The sequence below is a fragment of the Pan troglodytes genome, chromosome X (assembly GCF_028858775.2).
Source record: "Pan troglodytes isolate AG18354 chromosome X, NHGRI_mPanTro3-v2.0_pri, whole genome shotgun sequence".
Taxonomy (NCBI): domain Eukaryota; kingdom Metazoa; phylum Chordata; class Mammalia; order Primates; family Hominidae; genus Pan; species Pan troglodytes.
Genome location: NC_072421.2, coordinates 54,075,419 through 54,094,060, shown reverse-complemented (window position 1 = coordinate 54,094,060; position 18,642 = coordinate 54,075,419). Strand labels below are relative to the sequence as shown.

Sequence of the window (18,642 nt, the reverse complement as noted above, 5' to 3'; positions counted from 1 at the left end):
TTACAGGGAAGAAACTTTTATATTGTCTTCTTCATTGATATTTTATCTGAAACTTTTCATTTAATGTGTCTTTTGTGACAATCTTTAATTTTAATTTCTATTTCTAAGCCTTTGGATATTTGTTTTGCTGTGTTGCACCAGTTTTTAAAACCAGAGATTCTAAACTCTTTGAAAAATTATAATAATCCTCTCCATACACTTTACTGCAATGTCCATGGGTACTCGTTTATTTCATAATCATTTCCTTGCAAAGTTTACTGCCTGAGTGCCAGCAGTTCCTGTGCCAGTGTGCAGGCCAAAGCGTTAATCTTTGTACAGGCCCTGGTGACAGGACAAGCTTGCCTCTCACAACAGGTCTCCTCACTGTTCCTGCACAGAGGCCCTCCTCTCTCCCAGATCTATAGCCACTGCTACCTGTGCTGCTGCTTTTGCTACTGCTGCCACTGTAGTCACTGCCTTGACGTCCCCTCTGGGCCCTGATGTCCCCCTCTGGTGTGTTTCTGCACACCAGGCGGCCTGTCAAACTGCTTGGTGGCATGCACATTGCCTGCAGTTTCCATAGGCCGTGGGTGCTGCCACTTAGCATATCCCTTCTGCTCATGTCCATGATCCATTGTCACAGTGGACTACACTTAGAAAAGACAAGCTCAAAGATAAAATTATCAATTTCAAGACAGCCACAGCATTACATTAAACCAAGCCTAAGGCCCCTCCTAGGAGCAGAGCTCGGTGAACAGGCACGCCCATGAAGCTGGCCCTGGAGGCGTGGGTTGGTGTTCTCCATTGCTTAGTTTGGCACCTGGGGCACCATCCTGCTAGTTTTTATTTCAAGTGTGTGCAAACCACATTTTGTTTCTGTGTTTCAAATTATGCAAAGAACCATTAATTGATTACCTTCCCATTACATTTATACACCAGTTGCTGTTAAATCCACACTAGTGGTATAAAGGAATGGTTAAGAGCCTGGTCTCTGAGCCTGTATCACCAGGAACCCCTGCTAGGATACAAACTAGCTAAGTGACCTCCAGCAAGTGAATTAAAGTTTCTGTACTCAGCTTCATCATCCATACAATGCTAACAGTATTGATATCTACTTCATATGGTTGTTCTAAGGATTCAGTGACTTAATGCTTGTAGCGAGTTTGTAACAGTGCTTAGCACAGTAAGTTCTCAGATAATGTTATTTAGTATTATTTTGTCTTTTGTTTTTACTGTCCTTGTACTTTCAAGTCTGTTTCAGAGGACACCTGTTTTTCCTCATGTAAGTTTCCCCCCAATCCCCCCTTTTCCACTCATGTGTTTTATAGTTCACTGTAGCCCTCATCATTTTTTTTTACCTCAATAGCTATAACATATATGTAGAGAAATGAATTGGAAAAGATCCTGCTGAGGTTCCCTCTAGAGAGGTAAGCAGGCATTGAAATGCCCTGTCATGGGGAAAGTTCAGCCTGGCTGTTTGAATGTTTATAATGGGAATGCATTTACATTACAATGGGATGGAACTGAATCTGTGTTATTAAAAATAAATGTTTACAACTGTTAAATGGAGGTGGGATGGGGGAGGTAGGCTTCCAGGGCAGCCTGGTGCTGTGGCAGCCAGGTCCCATCATGGGCTGCATCCTCTGAGACTGGACCAGTCCACACATTTCCAGGGCAGCAGCCAGCTGCCTCCCATCCTTAGCAGTGGCAAGACTTCCTTTGTCAGCAAATCTGACTGCCTCTGGTTCAGACCCCTGGCAGCTTTGCCTTTCCCAATATCCTTTGTCCACTCCCCACCTCTCAAAGACACTGGGGAGGAATTTTAGGAGTCGGGGTAGGTACCACTGTACCTAGGTCCAATGCTACCTCTTGTGAAGCCTTTCCTCACACACCCACTGAATGTGTTTGAATTAACTGTGACTGCCTCTTTGTTCCCACACCACACAGGTTGCTCAAACCTCTACGTAGCACTTAGGGTTTGACCTTTTCCAGCCTCCTTGTTTTGTTAATTTATTAGATCGTCTATTCCCTAAGGGTACACACAGGGTCTCTAATTCAGGCTTGGAGACCCTGACCCCCACCTGTAGCCCACCCAGTCCTCTTGCCCCCATCTTAGGGCTTTAGCACTTTTTTTTTTTTTTTTTTTGAGATGGAGTCTTGCTCTGTCGCCCAGGCTGGAGTGCAGTGGCACAATCTCAGCTCACCGCAAGCTCTGCCTCCCGGGTTCACGCGATTCTCCTGCCTCAGCCTCCTGAGTAGCTGGGACTACAGGCACGTGCCACCACACCCAGCTAATTTTTTGTATTTTTAGTAGAGATGGGGTTTCACCATGTTGGCCAGGATGGTCTCGATCTCTTGACCTCGTGATCCACCCGCCTCGGCCTCCCAAAGTGCTGAGATTACAGGCGTGAGCCACCACACCCGGCCAACACTTTTGATTCCTTTTGCCTTTGTCCCTAGCTAGCTCTTTTCTTATTCAGGTCTCAGCTCCTGTCACCTTCTCTGAGAACCCTTCCTTGACTACCTTATCTAAAATAGACTGCTTTCCTTTCAAATCATTCTCTATCTCATAACTGGTCTTACTTTCCTGATAGCACTCACCTCAATTGGAAATTCTCTGATTTGCCTCACTTTTTATCCGTCTCCCTTGCTGGAAATGAGTCACAGGAGGGCGGGGACTTGTCTGTTTTGTTTACCCCTAAATCCCCAGTGCCTAACAGTAGGTGTTCAAGAACATATGTGAATTTCATTCACATATTAATAAAATTTTATTTGATCATTGACTGTTTCCGCCAGTAGACTGTCAGCTGCATGCAGGCCAGGGCCTTATCTGGGGTACCTCAACATCCTCAGCACCTAGCACAGTGCATGATGCATAGTAGATTAATAAAGAACTGTTGGGTGAGGGAATTAATGTTCCACACACACCTGAACTCAACATAGTCCAAATTAAATTTAGTCTCCTCCCCACCAAATCTGTTTTCTCTTCTGCGTAGCCCAGTTCATTCAGTGGCACCGTCATCTATGCTGACACTCAACCCAGAAGTGAACTCACACCCCTTTCACTCACTCATCTGCTATTATCAGTTTCCAAACACTGCCTAGTCAACCTCCAAAATATCCAAATTATCTCATCTTTTTCTACCCTTTCCCAAACTATCCTGGACCAATTTTTTCCCCCCAACACTAGTGAAACAGCCTCATTCCTCCTGACTCCTTGTGAAGCTAAGAAATCTTAAACTGCAGGACCTGTCACTTTCCATAGGGTCACATGGTGATGTGTTTTATAAAGTTCACAAAATACATTTAAACAACAATTGGTTCAAAGCGCTGTCCCTTTCCACTGAGGGCCTGGCCATACATTCCCTTGCATTAGGTGGTGTTGGAGCTGCCTGACATTTTTGAGATCCACCTAAGGGGAAGTTGATTTGGGGGATATATTTAGGTTGGGTTTCATGGGATATTTGTTATTTAAAAATTCATTTTATTTTTATTTTGTAGAGACAGGGTTTCACTATGTTGCCCAGCCTGGTCTTGAACTCCTGGGCTCAAGTGATCCTCCCATCTTGACCTCCCAAAGTGCTGGGATTACAGACATGCAATCTGCACCCGGCCCCATGGTACATTTACATGTGCCTTGTATCACTTCTCTTCGTAATTATTACCCAGGTGTAGGAATTGCTTGTAGAAATACTCTTACTGCCTACCTTTGAACCTAATTTTGTATTCATAAGTCATTTTTTTTTTTTTTGAGATGGAGTCTCGCTCTGTCACCCAGGCTGGACTGCAATGACACAGTCTCGGATCACTGCAACCTCCGCCTCCCATGTTCAAGCGATTCTCCTGCCTCAGCCTCCTGTGTACGTGGGACTGCAGGCATGTGCCACCACACACGGCTAATATTTTTATTTTTAGTAGATATGGCGTTTCACCATGTTGGCCAGGCTGGTCTCGAACTCCTGAACTCGTGATCCGCCCGCCTCGGCCTCCCAAAGTGCTAGGATTACAGACATGAGCCACCGCGCCCGGCTATTTTTTTCTTAAAGACGTCTCACCCTTTCTCCCCCAAACCATATAAGCTTCAGGTCCCATTAAACCTGGACCTTTCAGTGCAGTGGCTCAGGCCTGTAATCCCAGCGGTTTTAGAGGATCTGAAACCAGGAGTTTGAGACCAGCCTGAGCAATATAGCGAGGCCTGGGCTCTATAAAAAATAAAAAATAACCAAGTGTGGTGGTGTGCGCCTATAGTCTCAGTTACTCATGAGGCTCTGGCGGAAGGACCGCTTGAGTCCAGGAGTTCTAGGGTGCAGTGAGCTATGACCGCCCAGCCTGAGTTGACAGAGTGAGACCTTGTCTCTAAAACAACAAACATAAAAAAAAAAAAAACCCTAAACCATCCTCTGGGTAAGTCACAAATATGAGACTAAGCTACTCCTGCTCAAAAACCTGTGTTTTCTTTTTGCTAACTGCATACAATCTAAACTCTTTTGCATTTCGCAATCTTTCATGTTGTGACCCTTTACTGTTTGACCTCCTACCTATCTCTCTTCTGTTTTCCTTGTTCCAACAATATTCAACTTTTAGTAAATATTTTTCTATGTGCCTCCATGCATTTGTACACGTTGATCCTTTTGAGTACAATGTTCTCGCTTGTTTATTTAAGTGAACTTACATCGTCCATGTCCCCCTGCCGTCTTTCTTACAGCAGCTGCAAGCAGCTTGTAAGGCTCTTTTGTAGCTTCATGTTGCATTTTGCAAAGGTCATTTTGCAGGTGGTATTTGTGTGCTTACTATGCCTTCTATTCCAATTGTTTACTCGCAACTTTGTTTCCTGCACTGGCAGATGCCCTCCCACTCCAGAGGCCCTGTTTTCACCATTGCATCCCCAGGGCCTACCCCACCATCACTGGTTAGTAAATTGTGTGCACGCACACATTTCTTTTTTAAAGCAATGGGACCCTTTAAGAAAATGAAATAGTAAGATAACTCCTAGAGAATTTTCTAGAATGTTTGAGAAAACCTAGGCCATCTTGAAGCATATGTATGAAGCTCCATTAACTCAGCAAAGCTCCACTAACTCAGCCTTTCCTCTCATCCCCCCTCCTCTCCCCTCCCCTCAGGCTATAGTCAGAAAATTGTGGGACAGGTGCAAACAAATCCTGGAACTGTATTTGAACTGAAGTGAAACAGTAGGGTCAAAGAAGAGTTCAGAGGGAGTTGTGGAGTTGGCAGCAGCTTTACAGAGGAACTACACTGAGGGCCTGGGGACAGAACGCGGGTAGCACAGGGCACAAGGTTCAACGTCTCTGCTCCGGGACTCAAGTCACTTGGCTTCTCGAAGCCCCTGCCTTCATTTGGTGATAATCACAGAGCTTCCTTCACAGGGGGAAGAACCAACAACGCAGAGACCGTGGGAAAGAGCCCAGCCTATCGAAGGTGCTCAATGAACAGGAGCCGCGGTGAGTACTCCGCCTCTACCCCGGCTGAAGCCCGCCCCCGCCGCCACCTATTAATTTTGTAGTTTGGAGTCACCGAGTTCACCTCCTCTCATAGGAGGACAAGGCTGGGGAGGAGGAGTGTGCGAGTCGGGGTAGCTGAACTCCCTGTTTGCCCGGAGGAGGGGGAAGGCTAGGAAGTTTCGGGCCCCACTCAAAATGGAGCCAAACGTCTGCCTCGCCTAAGATGGCGGCTTCTCCGCCTCTGGGCTCAAGGTCTTCAGCGGCGATTGGGCACCTTAAAGAGACGAGCGGGTCCAAAGGTGGCTGAGAACCGCCCTCCTTTCTCAAGGTGGCGCCCCGCCCCCTGATGACGTCACCCGGGAGCCGGCGGCTCGCGGTTCCCCGCCTGCGCCGCGCTCACCTCGCGAGTCCAGCCCTCATAAGATGGCGGTCGCCTTGGTTGTCTGGGTAGCGCTGCCACTCTCAACATGGTAGCTGTTTATCCCGTATTTCTCCTCCCCTCTCCGCCTCAACTTCCTCATTGTTTTGAATAAACTTTATTGACTACTCCGAATTGCCTACCACCGCCACTGGGCTTCTCCCAGCGACTTTTCGGGCCGTGTGCCTCGGACGTGGCGGCCGGTTCATCTCTTTCCCCGTTGGTTTCCTCGCGAGTATCTCCTGCCGGCCCAGCGACGACGCCACTTGCCCGTTCGCCGGGCGGCCGCCAGACTAGGCCCAAGCCGCGGTCTCCAGTAGGCCCGAACGGCCGGGCCGAGGGGAATGTTGTGGAGGAGGCTGCTCTGAAGCACCGTTGAGCGGCTGGCGCCGCGCGACCCAGCGGGGGGCTCGAGGGGAAGGCGAGCGAGGTTCCCGGCGGTACGGGGACTATCCCAGAATTCGACGCGCGTCGCCGTAGGGGCCGGAACTACCGGACGAGCCTCCGCTGAGGCGCTTCGCAGTCCCGGAGCTAGCCCGGCTGCCGGCGTGTCGCTGGGGCTGAGCTCCGCGGGCGTGGAGTCCACGCTTTGGGCAAGGGCAGCCCAAAGCATGAGGAGGTCCCTGTAGGATTCTGGACCGAAGACGTTCTTGTCAGGTTTGGGGCGTGAGGAGGTTCCTGTCAGTTGGGGAAGCGTTAAGATTGCTGTAAGTTTTGGGGGCTGCGAGGGTATTACTGTCAGTTTTAGGATATACTGTGAGGTACCTGAACATCTGGGGAGACTAGGGAGCTCTCATCAGTTTGGGGGGGGCTGCAAGGAAACGCTGCCAGTTTCCGAGCGATGCAAAAGAATCCTTGCTTAGTTTCGGGAGTGTGAGGAAATTCTAGTCAGTTTGAGGGGTTTTGAATAGATCCTTTTGAGTTTCAGGGATGCAGCCAGAACCCTGTCATCTTTAAAGTACAGAACGAGCTGGTCAGTTTAGAGATTTATATTTATTTCAGTTTTGGGGGTGATGAGACTCCTGACTGGTCGGGGAAGGAATGATATTGAGAGTGATGGAAAGGATTATTTGAACTCTCCGAACACGACCCCAGAACTGTGATTTGAGTTGGGCGCCTAGTCTTGTCTGTCTTGTTCGTGAAGGCTTTGAGTAACCTGAAGAGACTTTCAGGGATCCCTTATCTCTCTCTGGTTGGCCCTATTTCAGGTGGTGAGAGGAGGGTCTTGTCTTGAGATACCCCCAGCCTCATTTTTGACGCTGTGGTTTGCGTCATAATAGAGGGAGCCCTGTGAAACAGGGGTCAGCTAGGGGAGGGTTCAGTGAGAGATGAGAGAAGCTTCCCGAAAAGGCTTCAGGTATTTTCTTGAAACCCGGAAAGAAGTTATCACTGACAACGGGGCCGAAGAAGGTGGGGGGTGGGGAGTGGAGAGTGTGGGGGCGGTGGGAAGCCTGGAAGGTTGAGCTCCGTTCTTTACGTGTGAAAGAAATTCTAAGGGCCGGGCGGACTTTCTCTGGTTGCCCCCTACAGCCGCACCAGCTGTGTTGCATCCCGGCGGCGGTAACTCTCTATTGGAGAACTGAGGGTTGGTGCAAGGGGGTGGGGGGCGGGGGCTGATTCACTCTGTAAAAAGTGTTATTTGTGCCTAGCTATCGTCCAGAGAGGACGCGTGCTGCCGCCTCCCGCCCCTCTTGACACGACGAACCTGGCCGGCCGCAGAACGCTCCAGGGCCGAGCGAAGATGGCCTCGGTGCCGGTGTATTGCCTCTGCCGGCTGCCTTACGATGTGACCCGCTTCATGATCGAGTGTGACATGTGCCAGGACTGGTTTCATGGCAGGTAAGGAGGGCAGGCCAGGCTACACAGGGTGCGGTGGCCAGGTGTGTTCACTTGCTCTCTCTTCCTTTCTCAGCTCTGTTTTTAGATTCCGGCTCAGAACCCCCTCTCCCAGACTCAGGTTCTGCCATCTCTCCTTGCAGAACAGGACCTAGCTGACATTAGCCTCTGGTTTCTCCTTTTCCTGTGTTTTCCCCTATGTATTTCTTCTTTGCACTTTTCTTTTGAGTGTTTTTTTAGATTTATAAGAACCCCCCCTTTTCTTTCCTGTTACAAAGAATCATTTTTATATTCTTCTCATTTTATTTTTTATTTTGTTGTATTTTTTTTCGAGACGGAGTTTCACTCGTTGCCCAGGCTGGAGTGCAATGGCGCGATCTCGGCTCACAGCAACCTCTGCCTCCCAGGTTCAAGCGATTTTCCTGCCCCAGCCTCCAAGTAGCTGAGATTACAGGCATGCACCACCACACCCAGCTGATTTTGTATTTTTAGTAGAGACGGTGTTTTTCCATGTTGATCAGGCTGGTCTGGAACTCCCGACCTCTGGAGATCTGCCTGCCTCGGCCTCCCAAAGTGCTGGGATTACAGGCGTGAGCCACCGTGCCCGGCCATCATTTTTATAGTCTGACAATTATGTTCTGCCTCAGACACTGGCTTTTGGGAAAACAGTGTTGCTTATTTGAGGTAGTTGAGTCCATAAACAGGGATTTAAGTTGTGGCTTTGTACTTAGTTTCAGAGTGACCATGCACAAGTTGCTTTGCTTTTCTGAGCCTCATTGTCTTCAGCTATAAAATGTTATCAAATACATCCTTTCTGACTTTGCAAAGCAGTTTGGATGTACTCCATAAATGGAGGCAGAAATGGAAGAGTATTTTATTTCTACAGCATTTATCTGCAGCACCATCCAACTAAATTGAATTAAGCAGAATAGATGCTGGGTAAAACAGGAGTAAAACCACTGATGAATTTCCTTCAGTTAACCGTGTGTGCACATAAGCACCTGTCACCCAGAATTCCGGAGAGGTTAGTGTGTACGATAAAACTAATATTTCATTAATGGGATTTAAATCTCAGCTATGGAAAGACAACCTTGAGGGGGCTTTGTACACTGGAGCACAACAAAACAGTGTATGGCACCCTCCTCCTGTTGCTTGTTAGATTCTAGAATTTTCAGTTGTCTGGTCTCCTCCAGAGGGGCTATTTCTTTTTCTTTTTTTCTTTTTTTTTTTCTTTTTTTTTTTTTTAATTTGAGACAAGGTCTCACTCTTGTCACCCAGGCTGGAGTGCAATGGCATGATCTCAGCTCACTGCAACCTCTGCCTCCCGGGTTCAAGCGATTCTCGTGCCTCAGCCTCCCGAGTAGCTGGGATTACAGGTGCACGCCACCACGCCCGGCAAATTTTTTTGTACTTTTTTGATAGAGATGGAGTTTCACCATGTTGGCCAGGCTGGTCTCAAACTCCTGACCTCAAGCGATCCGCCCGCCTCAGCCTCCCACAGTGCTAGGATTACAGGCATGAGCCACTATGCCTAGCAAGCTATTTCTGTTTATCACACTCAAGACCAAACTATAGGTGCTGGTGCTGCTAAAATCCTGCCCTCAGCAGGGACTGCCCCCTTGCCCCGTATCCAAATTCATGTTTAACTGATCTCTATTGAATATTTATTGTGTGCCCTTGTGTGCCCGGCACAGAGTTCTGTTTTACTACCTCATGTTATTTAAGAGGGGACAACCCTAGAGGGTGGGACCTTTTCCTTTGCCCTGAAAATAAGTGGGGATTAAGATGTCTTTCAGGATTCCTGGTGTCTTTGCTAGTGCTGATCAAGTCACTCCTCAGCTTAACATTCTTCTTTCAGTGGTTCGTCTCTGGGATAAAATTCAGTATCCTTTATATGACAGACAAGACCTTTTGTGATCTACTTATTTATTCTCATTTCCTGCCACTCCTCCTCTCTTGTTCTTTATGTCCTAGCAAGAGTGAACTACCTATAGTTCTGGGAAAATTTTATACTCCTTTATGCCTTTTTGTCTTTGTACGTGCAAACTCCCACTAATGCCCTCTCCCCTTTGCAACTCACAGACTGTAAAAGGTGTAAAAGTCCTTCTTCCTCTTGGTTCCCATTGCACTTTGTGTGCGTCTTTATTAAAAAGTAATTATTTAATCATATCATAGTTATAAATATATCTGTGTCATTCATTAGCCAGAGCTTCCTGAGGGCAGAGATGTCTTCTTTTCATTTTTGGTATCCCCAGAACCTAGTTCAGTGCTAAACATGTAATAGATGCTGAGTACATTTTTGAATGAGTTAATGAGTCTTCATGAAAAAAAGCTGTTGCCTGGGGCCCTTACTTTGGATTGTATGGGAAATGTGTAGGTTCAGACCTGTAAAATGGGCTCCTGCTAACTCCTCACTCTGGAAACAGGGAACAGGAATGAATGCTTCCTGACTGCTTATGTCTGCCGGACCCCATGACAGGGACTTGGGATAAATTATTTAGTCTATATGCAAGCCTGAAAGTTGGATATTTCTCTTTTAAATAATGTTCTTAATTTTTTCTTGCTTTTATAGTGAGACCTGCTTGTTGTAGAAAACACAGAAAAAGAATAAGGAAATATAACTCACCTAAGTCTACTACTGTCTGGCACAATCCACTGTTAAATTTGTTGTTGCATTAACTCCCATCTTTTGACTTAGAATATAAACATATTTTTACAAGATGGGATTGCGTTATAAATACCATTTTACAACCTATTTTTTATTTCTAGTTAATGTTACAATGTAATTGCCAGTTCATTAAATATTCAGCTAAACTTGATTTCTGATATCCCACAATATATATGTGTCACCGGTTAATTTGGTAATTTCCTTTATGGTTGGACATTGTACTTTTTTGAACATTATTTGTACTTTTTTATATTATAAATAATGTGAGGAAACTTTGGGCGTTCTGGAAAGGTTTTGCATCTTGATATGAGTGCTGATTAAAACAAAAACATTATGGAAAGCATCTTTGCCTAGTAGATACTTGACATTTATTTATAAGGAGCACCATTGAGGCCTCAAAGAATTCTAAACTTACAAATACAGAAATGGGCTTATGGGCCAGGCCCCTCTTTAATCACATTTCTGTGGTGAGTTGTGTGTTTCTGTGTACACTCTAACACAAGTTAACTGCCTTAATTTTTTTCCATGAAATACACCAAATTTTAAAAATCTCTTTTGCTTCTCTCTATGGGCCCCCACTGAACAAGGAAGCTAGCTGAGAATCAGGTCCTTGGGGGTGGCTGCTCTTGCTTACTCAGTGCATTGCTCACAGAAACACACCAGGCTTATAGTGCGCCATTTAAGTTTGTACTTCAGCACAATTGGAAATTACTACATACTGTGGACTTTTTATGGTTGCTTGCAAGAGTTAAGCCAACAAATTTTAAATCCACAAATACCTAGAGGTGATAGAAATCTGTTCATATCTCTAGTGACTTTTTTTTTTTTTTTGAGACAGAGTCTCACTCTGTCGCCCAAGCTGCAGTGCAGTGGCATGATCTCGGTTCACTGCAACCTCTGCCTCCTGGGTTCAAGTGATTCTCCTGCCTCAGCCTTCTGAGTAATTGGGATTACAGGTGCGCGCCACCACACCCGGCTCATTTTTGTATTTTAGTAGAGACAGGGTTTCACTATGTTGGTCAGGCTGGTCTCGAACTGCTGACCTCGTGATCCACCCACCTTGACCTCCCAAAGTGCTGGTATTACAGGTGTGAGCCACCATGCCCGGCCTCTAGTGACTTTTGTAGGATAGATTTCTTGAAGTCCAGCTAGGGATTATGGAATATAATGCCAAGTTACTTTCTGGAAAGGTTATAACAAGGGAGGCAACTATTCCATTTTGCAGCTGAGAATCTGGAATTCGTGGAAGTTAAGTGACTTTCTGAGTGTGGATTTGAACTTTGAATTATTTGATTCCAGAGCCCAGGTTCTCAGAAGTGCAAAAAACATGGTATTGCTTCATTCTTCCTGTAAGAAGCTGGATTTTGCAAAAACACTTTGATTTGTACAGCGGTGGTTCTCAAACTTCAGCATGTATCAGACTCACTTGGAAGACCTGATGAAACACAAGTTAGGGATGCCCTAGCTACAGTGTTTCTGATTCAGTAGGTAAGAAGGGCCCACCCTTGAGAACCACTGATTTAGAACATTATCCTGTCTTGATTCCTTCCCCTTCTGCGGAGTGTGATAGCTTCTGATACTGAGGGATGGATGGACTAACATATCATTATTGTACACCAGTCATTCTCTTTTTTTGGTACAGAAAAATTGGAATGAACATTCTTTTTATATTATTCTTTTTTAATTCCTAAGTGAGCTAACACAGGAGGAACGAACTTTTTTAAAGTACAGTTCATCAACTGGGAATTTGTTCAAAATGCAATTTCTTGGGCTAGGACTTGGACTCAGCAGTCTATATTTTAACAAACAAGTGATCCTGATTCACCCTAACATTTGAGAATCATTGCTGTAAAATAGTGGAGAAAACTAGTTGGCAAGCATTTATTGATTTCTGGGATTTTTAGCACAAATTTCACTCTACAGTTTTCCTGTTTATAAAAGAAATATTGGTTGATACATGCCCAAGGGAATAACTTTGGTGTGGATTTTTAACTCTAGAGGAAAGGACACTGATTTCAGATCTGGGTTCAAATTCTGATTCTGTTACATATTAGCAAATAATTTCTTATCTGTGAAGCCTTAGTTTCCCTGAGAGGTTGTGATGATTTAAATAAAATGGTTATAGCTATCGTTTATTGAGCACAAGCTAGTGTTCCACTCACTATGCTAACCACTTCGCCTAATTATCTTTATCTTTTTGGGGAGTTTTAAAAATTATTCCATTTAGTAGTTATAGGACTATTCAAATTACCTATTTTATGTTGGATGTGTACTTTCCAAGAATTGACCCATTTCATCTAAGTTGTCAAATTTATGTTTGTAGAATTGTTCATAGTATTTCTTTATTATCCTTTTGATATCTTCAGGTGCTGTAGTGATAATTTTGTTTCATTAGTGATACTAAAAATGTATCAGGCTGGGCATGTGATGTCATTCATGCCTATAATCCCAGCACTTTGTGAGGCCAAGGCTGGTGGATTGCTTAAGCCCAGGAGTTCAAAACCAGCCTGGGCAACATGGTAAAACCCCGTCTCTACAAGAAATACAAAAATTAGCAGGGTGGGTGGCACATGCTTATAGTCCCAGCTCCCCGGGAGGCTGAGGTGGGAGGATTGCTTGAGCCCAGGAAGTTGAGGCTTCAGTGAACTGTGATCATGCCACTACACTCCAGCCTGGGTGACAGAGCGAGACCCTGTTTCAAAAAAACCGAAAACAAACAAAAAAAATTTGTCTTCGTATTTGTCAGACTTGCTAGAGGTTTGTCAGTTTTATGGATCTTTTCAAAGAACAAGCTTTTTGTTTCATTGACTTTTTCTGTTGTCTTTCTGTTTTCAATTTAATTGACCTCTGCCTTTATTATTTTTTTCCTCCTTTGGTTTATTTTGCTCTCTATCTAGTTTCTTGAGGTGGGAGATTAGATTATTGATTTGAGACTTTCTTTTCTTTTTTTTTTTATTTTTTATTTTTTCTGAAACAGCCTGTTGCCCAGGCTGGAGTGCAATGGCGCGATCTCGGCTCGCTGCAACCTCCACCTCCCGGGTTCAAGTGATTTTCCTGCCTCAGCCTCCCTACTAGCTGGGATTATAGGCGCTCGCCACCACGCCCAGCTAATTTTTTGTATTTTTAATAGAGATGGGGTTTCACCATGTTGGCCAGGCTAGTCTCGAACTCCTGACCTCAGGTGATCCACCCGCCTCGGCCTCCCAAAGTGTTGGGATTACAGGCGTGACCCACAGCACCCGGCCTTTCTTTCTTTTCTAATGTAAGCCTTTAGCTGTTAATTTTCTTCTCAGCACCAATAGATTTTAATATGTTACATTTTCCCTTTTCATGTAGTTCAAGGCATTAAAAAAAAAAAATTTTTTTTTTTTTTTTTTTTTTGAGACAGTGTCTCAGTCTGTTGCCCAGGCGGTACTGCAGAGGCAGGATCATAGCTCACTGCAGCCTCTAGCTCCTGGGCTAAAGTGATCCTCCTGCTGCCTCAAGGCATTTTTAAATTCCCCTTGAAACTTCCTGTTTGACCCATGAAGTATAGAAGTATGTTGTTTAATTTTTAAGTTTTTGTAGAGTTTCCTGTTATCGTTTTGTTACTGACTTCTAGTTTGATAGTGGTCAGAGAATATACTTTGTATGATTTCAATTCCTTTACATTTATTGAGATTTGTTTTATAGCCCAGAGTCTATCTTGGTAAATGTTTCATGATCACTCGAAAAGAATGTGTATTCTGCCATTTTTGGGTAGAGTGTTCTATAAATGTCAATTAACTACTGTTGGTTAATGGTGTTGCTGAATTCTTCTAATCCTTGCTGATTTTTTCTTTTTTCTTTTCTTTTTTTTTTTTTTTTTTTTTTGAGATGGAGTTTCGCTCTTGTTGCCCAGGCTGGAGTGCGATTTGGCTCACCGCAACCTCCGGCTCCCAGGTTCAAGCGATTCTTCTGCCTCAGCCTCCTGAATAGCTGGGACTACAGGCATGTGCCACCACGCCCAGCTAATTTTGTATTTTTAGTAGAGACGGGGTTTCTCCATGTTCGTCAGGCTGGTCTTGAACTTCTGACTTCAGGTGATCCGCCTGCCTCGGCCTCCCAAAGTGCTGGGATTACAGGTGTGAGCCACTGCACTCGGCCTACTCATTCATTCATTCATTTATTTTTGAGACAGGGTCTCTATGTCACCTGGGCTGGAGTGCAGTGGTTTGATTATGGTTTACTGCAGCCTCAAATTCCAGGGCTTAAGCAATCTCCTCATGCTTCAGCCTCTACAATAGCTGAAACTGCAAGCATGTGCCACTGTGTGCCCTAATTTTTAAAATTTTTTGTGTGGGGAGGGTGTGGGTGTAGGTTGGTGGTACCTCCCTTTGTTGCCTGGGATGGTCTTGGACTTCTGGCTTCAGATGATCCTCCCACCTCAGCCTCCCAAAGTGCTGGGATTACAGGCATGAACTACTGCTCTTGGCCCGAGTTATCTCTGTATTGCTTTTTTCAGTACTTGCTCTAGGTATTACATTATACATATAACTTACCATAAGCAACTGCTCTTGACATTTTACCAGTTTGATTGAAGAGTAGAAACTTTACTTTTCTTTTTCCTTTTTTTTTTTGAGACAGAGTCTCACTCTGTCACCCAGGCTGGAGTGCAATGATGTGGTCTCGGCTCACTGCAACCTCTGCCTCCTGGGTTCATGCGATTCTCCCACCTTAGCCTCCCGAGTAGCTGGGACTACAGGTGTGGTCCACCATAGCCGGCTAATTTTTGTATTTTTAGTAGAGACGAGTTTTCACTATGTTGACCAGGTTGGTCTCGAACTCCTGACCTCATGATCTGCCCGCCTCAGCCTCCCAAAGTGCTGGGATTACAAGCGTGAGCCACCATGTCCGGTTGAAACTTTACTTTTCTTTATATGCCTTAATGTTCTTTTGTTTATAATCTAATTAATCGTTTTGTTGTTGTTGAGACAGAGTCTTGCTGTGTTGCCCAGGCTGGAGTGTAGTGGAACAGTCACGGCTCACCTGCAGCCTAAACCTCCTGGGCTCAAGTGATCCTCCCACCTCAGCCCCCTACCCCCCAGTAGCTGGGACTACAGGCATGCACCACCATGCCTGGCTGATTTTTTTTTTTTTTTTTTTTTTGAGACGAAGTCTCGCTCTGTCTCCCAGGCTGGAGTGCAGTGGCGTGATCTCGGCTCACTGCAACCTCCGCCCCTCCAGGTTTAAACAATTCTCTGCCTCAGCCTCCAGAGTAGCTGGAATTACAGGCGCCCGCCACCACGCCCAGCTAATTTTTTGTATTTTTAGTAGAGACGGGGTTTCACCATCTTGGCCAGGCTGGTCTTGAACTCCTGACCTCAAATGATCCACACGTCTCGGCCTCCCAAAGTGCTGGGATTACAGGCATGAGCTACTGTGCCCAGCCTACTCATTCTTTTAGGATAAGTGTTGGCAACAGATACGTTTAGTTTTCCTTAATCTGAGAATATCTTGATTTCCCTTGAATTCTTAGGGGATCTTTTCACTTCATATCGAACTCTGGGTTTCTAGTTCTCTTATCTCAGCGCTTGAAAACTGTTCTGCTACTTCCTTTTGCCCTCCATGGTTTCTGATGAGAGAGCCTCTGTCATTCAAATTAGTGTTCTCCTTGAGGTAATGTGTCATTTATCTCTCATTGCTTTCAAGATTTTTCCGTTGTCTTTTGCTTTTAGGAATTTGATTAAGCCATGTCTTAGTGTGGATTTGTTCCGGTTTGTCTTTTGTTGTAGTCCTGTAGGTTGCTGAGGCTCTGTTCATTTTTTTTCCAATCTGTTTTCTTTCTGTTGTTCAGATTGGATAATTTCTATTGTTCTATCTTCAACTTACTGATTCTTTTCTCTGTTTTCTCCATTCTGCTGTTGAATTTTCATTTAAGTTACTAAAGAATTTTCATTAAGTTACTGTATTTTTCAGTTCTAAAAATTCTGTTAGATTCTTTTCTATATCTTCTATTTGTTTGAAGAGATTTTCTATTTTTTGTTGACACTTTCTTTTTTTTTTTTTTTTTTTTTTTGAGACAAGAGTCTAGCTCTGTGGCCTAGACTGGAGTGCAGTGGTGCGATCTTGGGTCACTTCAACCTCCACCTCCTGGGTTCAAGTGATTCTCCTGCCTCAGCCTCCCAAGTAGCTGGGATTAAAGGCACATACCACCATGCCTGGCTAATTTTTGCTGACACTTTCTATGTATTTATTTATTTTATTATGATGATTATTATTTTTTTCTGAGATGGAGTTTCACTCTGTTGCCCAGGCTGGAGTGCAATGGTGCGATCTCGGCTCACTGCAACCTCTGCCTCCCTGGGTTCAAGCGATTCTCCTGCCTCAGCCTCCCGAGTAGCTGGGATTACAGGCACATGCCACCACGCCCAGCTATCTTTTGTATTTTTAGTAGAAATGGGGTTTCACCATGTTGGCCAGGCTGGTCTCGAACTCCTGACCTCGTGATCTGCCCACCTCAGCCTCCCAAAGTGCTGGGATTACAGGCATGAGCCACTGTGCCCGGCGACACTTTCAATTTATTCATTTGTTTCAGGCATGTTCTTAATTGCTCATTGAAACATTTTTATGATGGCGCCTTTAAAATTCTTAAATAATTCCAACATCTGTGTCATCTCAGTCTTAACATCTGTTGATTTTCTTTTCTTATTCGAGTTGTGATTTTCCTTGTTCTTGGTATGACAAATAATTATTTTAATTATATTCTGGACATTTGGGGCATTATGTTACGAGATCCTGGATCTTATTTAAGACTTCTGTTTTTGCAGGCCTTCTCAGACACTGCACTCCAGTGGCAGAAAAGGGGGTACCACTTCATGACTGCCAGGTGGGGGTGGAAGTACAGGTTCCCCACTTGGTCTTTGGTGCTATCCACCACCTGCTAGGTGGGTGGATCCTGCTGTCTCTAGTCGGTCTGCTTTCTTCCCTTCACCTTTCAGAGTTTTATGTTTGTTTTGTATATATTGTCCAGGGTTTTTAGCTGTACTTGGAGGGATAGGGAGGAGTGCATCTACTTCATATTGTTCCAGAACCAGCAGTGATAGGTTAAATAATGTGCCCAAAGCTACACAGACAGCTGGACCACAGATCAAACCTGGGTCTCCTCTACTTTCACTGTAGAATACAGTATTATAGACAATATAAGCACTGTTTAAGTTGTTAGAAGTTATGGAAGATAGGGAAAATCAGATATGTGCTATGTGCCAGGCATTGTTGTGGACACTGGGGTGGGGGAGGGGGGGATACGGCAGTGAACATGAGACAGTAAACTAACAGCTTAATATATAGTGTGTCAAGTGATAATACATGGTCTAGAGAAAAGTAAAGTAGGGTGAGCAGGAGAAGGAGTACCACCCCAGGGTTGAAGTAGTGGTTACTTTATACAGGATGATTACAGATGGGTTACCTATGAGCCTGAAGGAAAGCGAGGAAGGGAACCATGCTGGTAAGTAGGGGAAGAGTGTTTCAAGTAGAGGACATAAAGGACCCAAGTGGGGAGCAGACCTGGCATGCTACCAGTCCATTCCAATGCTATTGGAACAGAGTGAGTGAGGGGAGAGTAATAGAAGCTGAGGTTAAGGGTCGGGGGTGTGCAGATCATATACAGCAGTGATTTTCCAAGTATGGTTCCCAGACCAGCAGGATCAGCATTATCTAGGAACTGATTAGGCCAATTCTTGGATCCCACCCCCGACTGACTGAATCAGAAACTCTGGAGATGGAGCCCTAGAATCTGTGGTTTAACAGCCCTTCAGATGCACGCTAAAGTTTAAAAACTATGGGTATAGGGTGTAAGGACTTGGTTTTTACTCTGGATGGGAGCCACAGAAGTTTTTTGAGCAAGTGAGAGTTGTGATCTGATTTAGGTTTTGGCTCTTGTGAGGATAGACTAAAGGTGAGGAGCAAGGTAGAAGCAGGGAGAATTTGGGGGCTACTGTAGATCATTATTCCTTAAAGTGTGGTCCCTGGACCAGCAGCATCAGCATCACCTGAGAGGTCATTAGAAATGCATGTTTATAGGCCCAACCCAGTCCTACTGAATCAGGATGTCTGGGGATGGGGCCTAGGAATCTGTATTTTAACAAGCTTACCAGGTGTTTCTGATATTCCCTAAAATCTGAGAAACTCTGGTCTAGTTAGGCAGTGGTGGCTTAAAGCAGAGTCAGTGATGATGAGAAGTGGTTGGATTTTGAATATATATTGATACAGGATTTGTTGATAGATTGGATTGGGGTTGTGGAAGAAGGAACTCAAGAATGACT

General features: G+C 44.9%; 1 protein-coding gene across 12 annotated transcripts in view; it reads left to right on the top strand.

Moving 5' to 3' along the window:
• Positions 1–4,133: 4,133 nt before the first annotated feature.
• The window catches only part of PHF8 (PHD finger protein 8), a 107,181-nt gene continuing 92,672 nt past the window's right edge, over positions 4,134–18,642 (top strand). For 2 of the 12 annotated variants that reach the window (XM_063804431.1, XM_063804428.1), the window contains exons 1-2: positions 6,050–6,563; positions 7,506–7,695. In XM_063804431.1, coding sequence (XP_063660501.1) covers positions 7,598–7,695 — 98 coding nt within the window. In that variant the 5' untranslated portion in view covers positions 6,050–6,563; positions 7,506–7,597. Of the gene's footprint in view, positions 4,384–5,168; positions 5,439–5,977; positions 6,564–7,129; positions 7,214–7,505; positions 7,696–18,642 lie in introns of those variants that run through there. The other 10 variants (XM_063804425.1, XM_063804426.1, XM_016943254.4 and 7 more) reach the window with 10 other exon arrangements.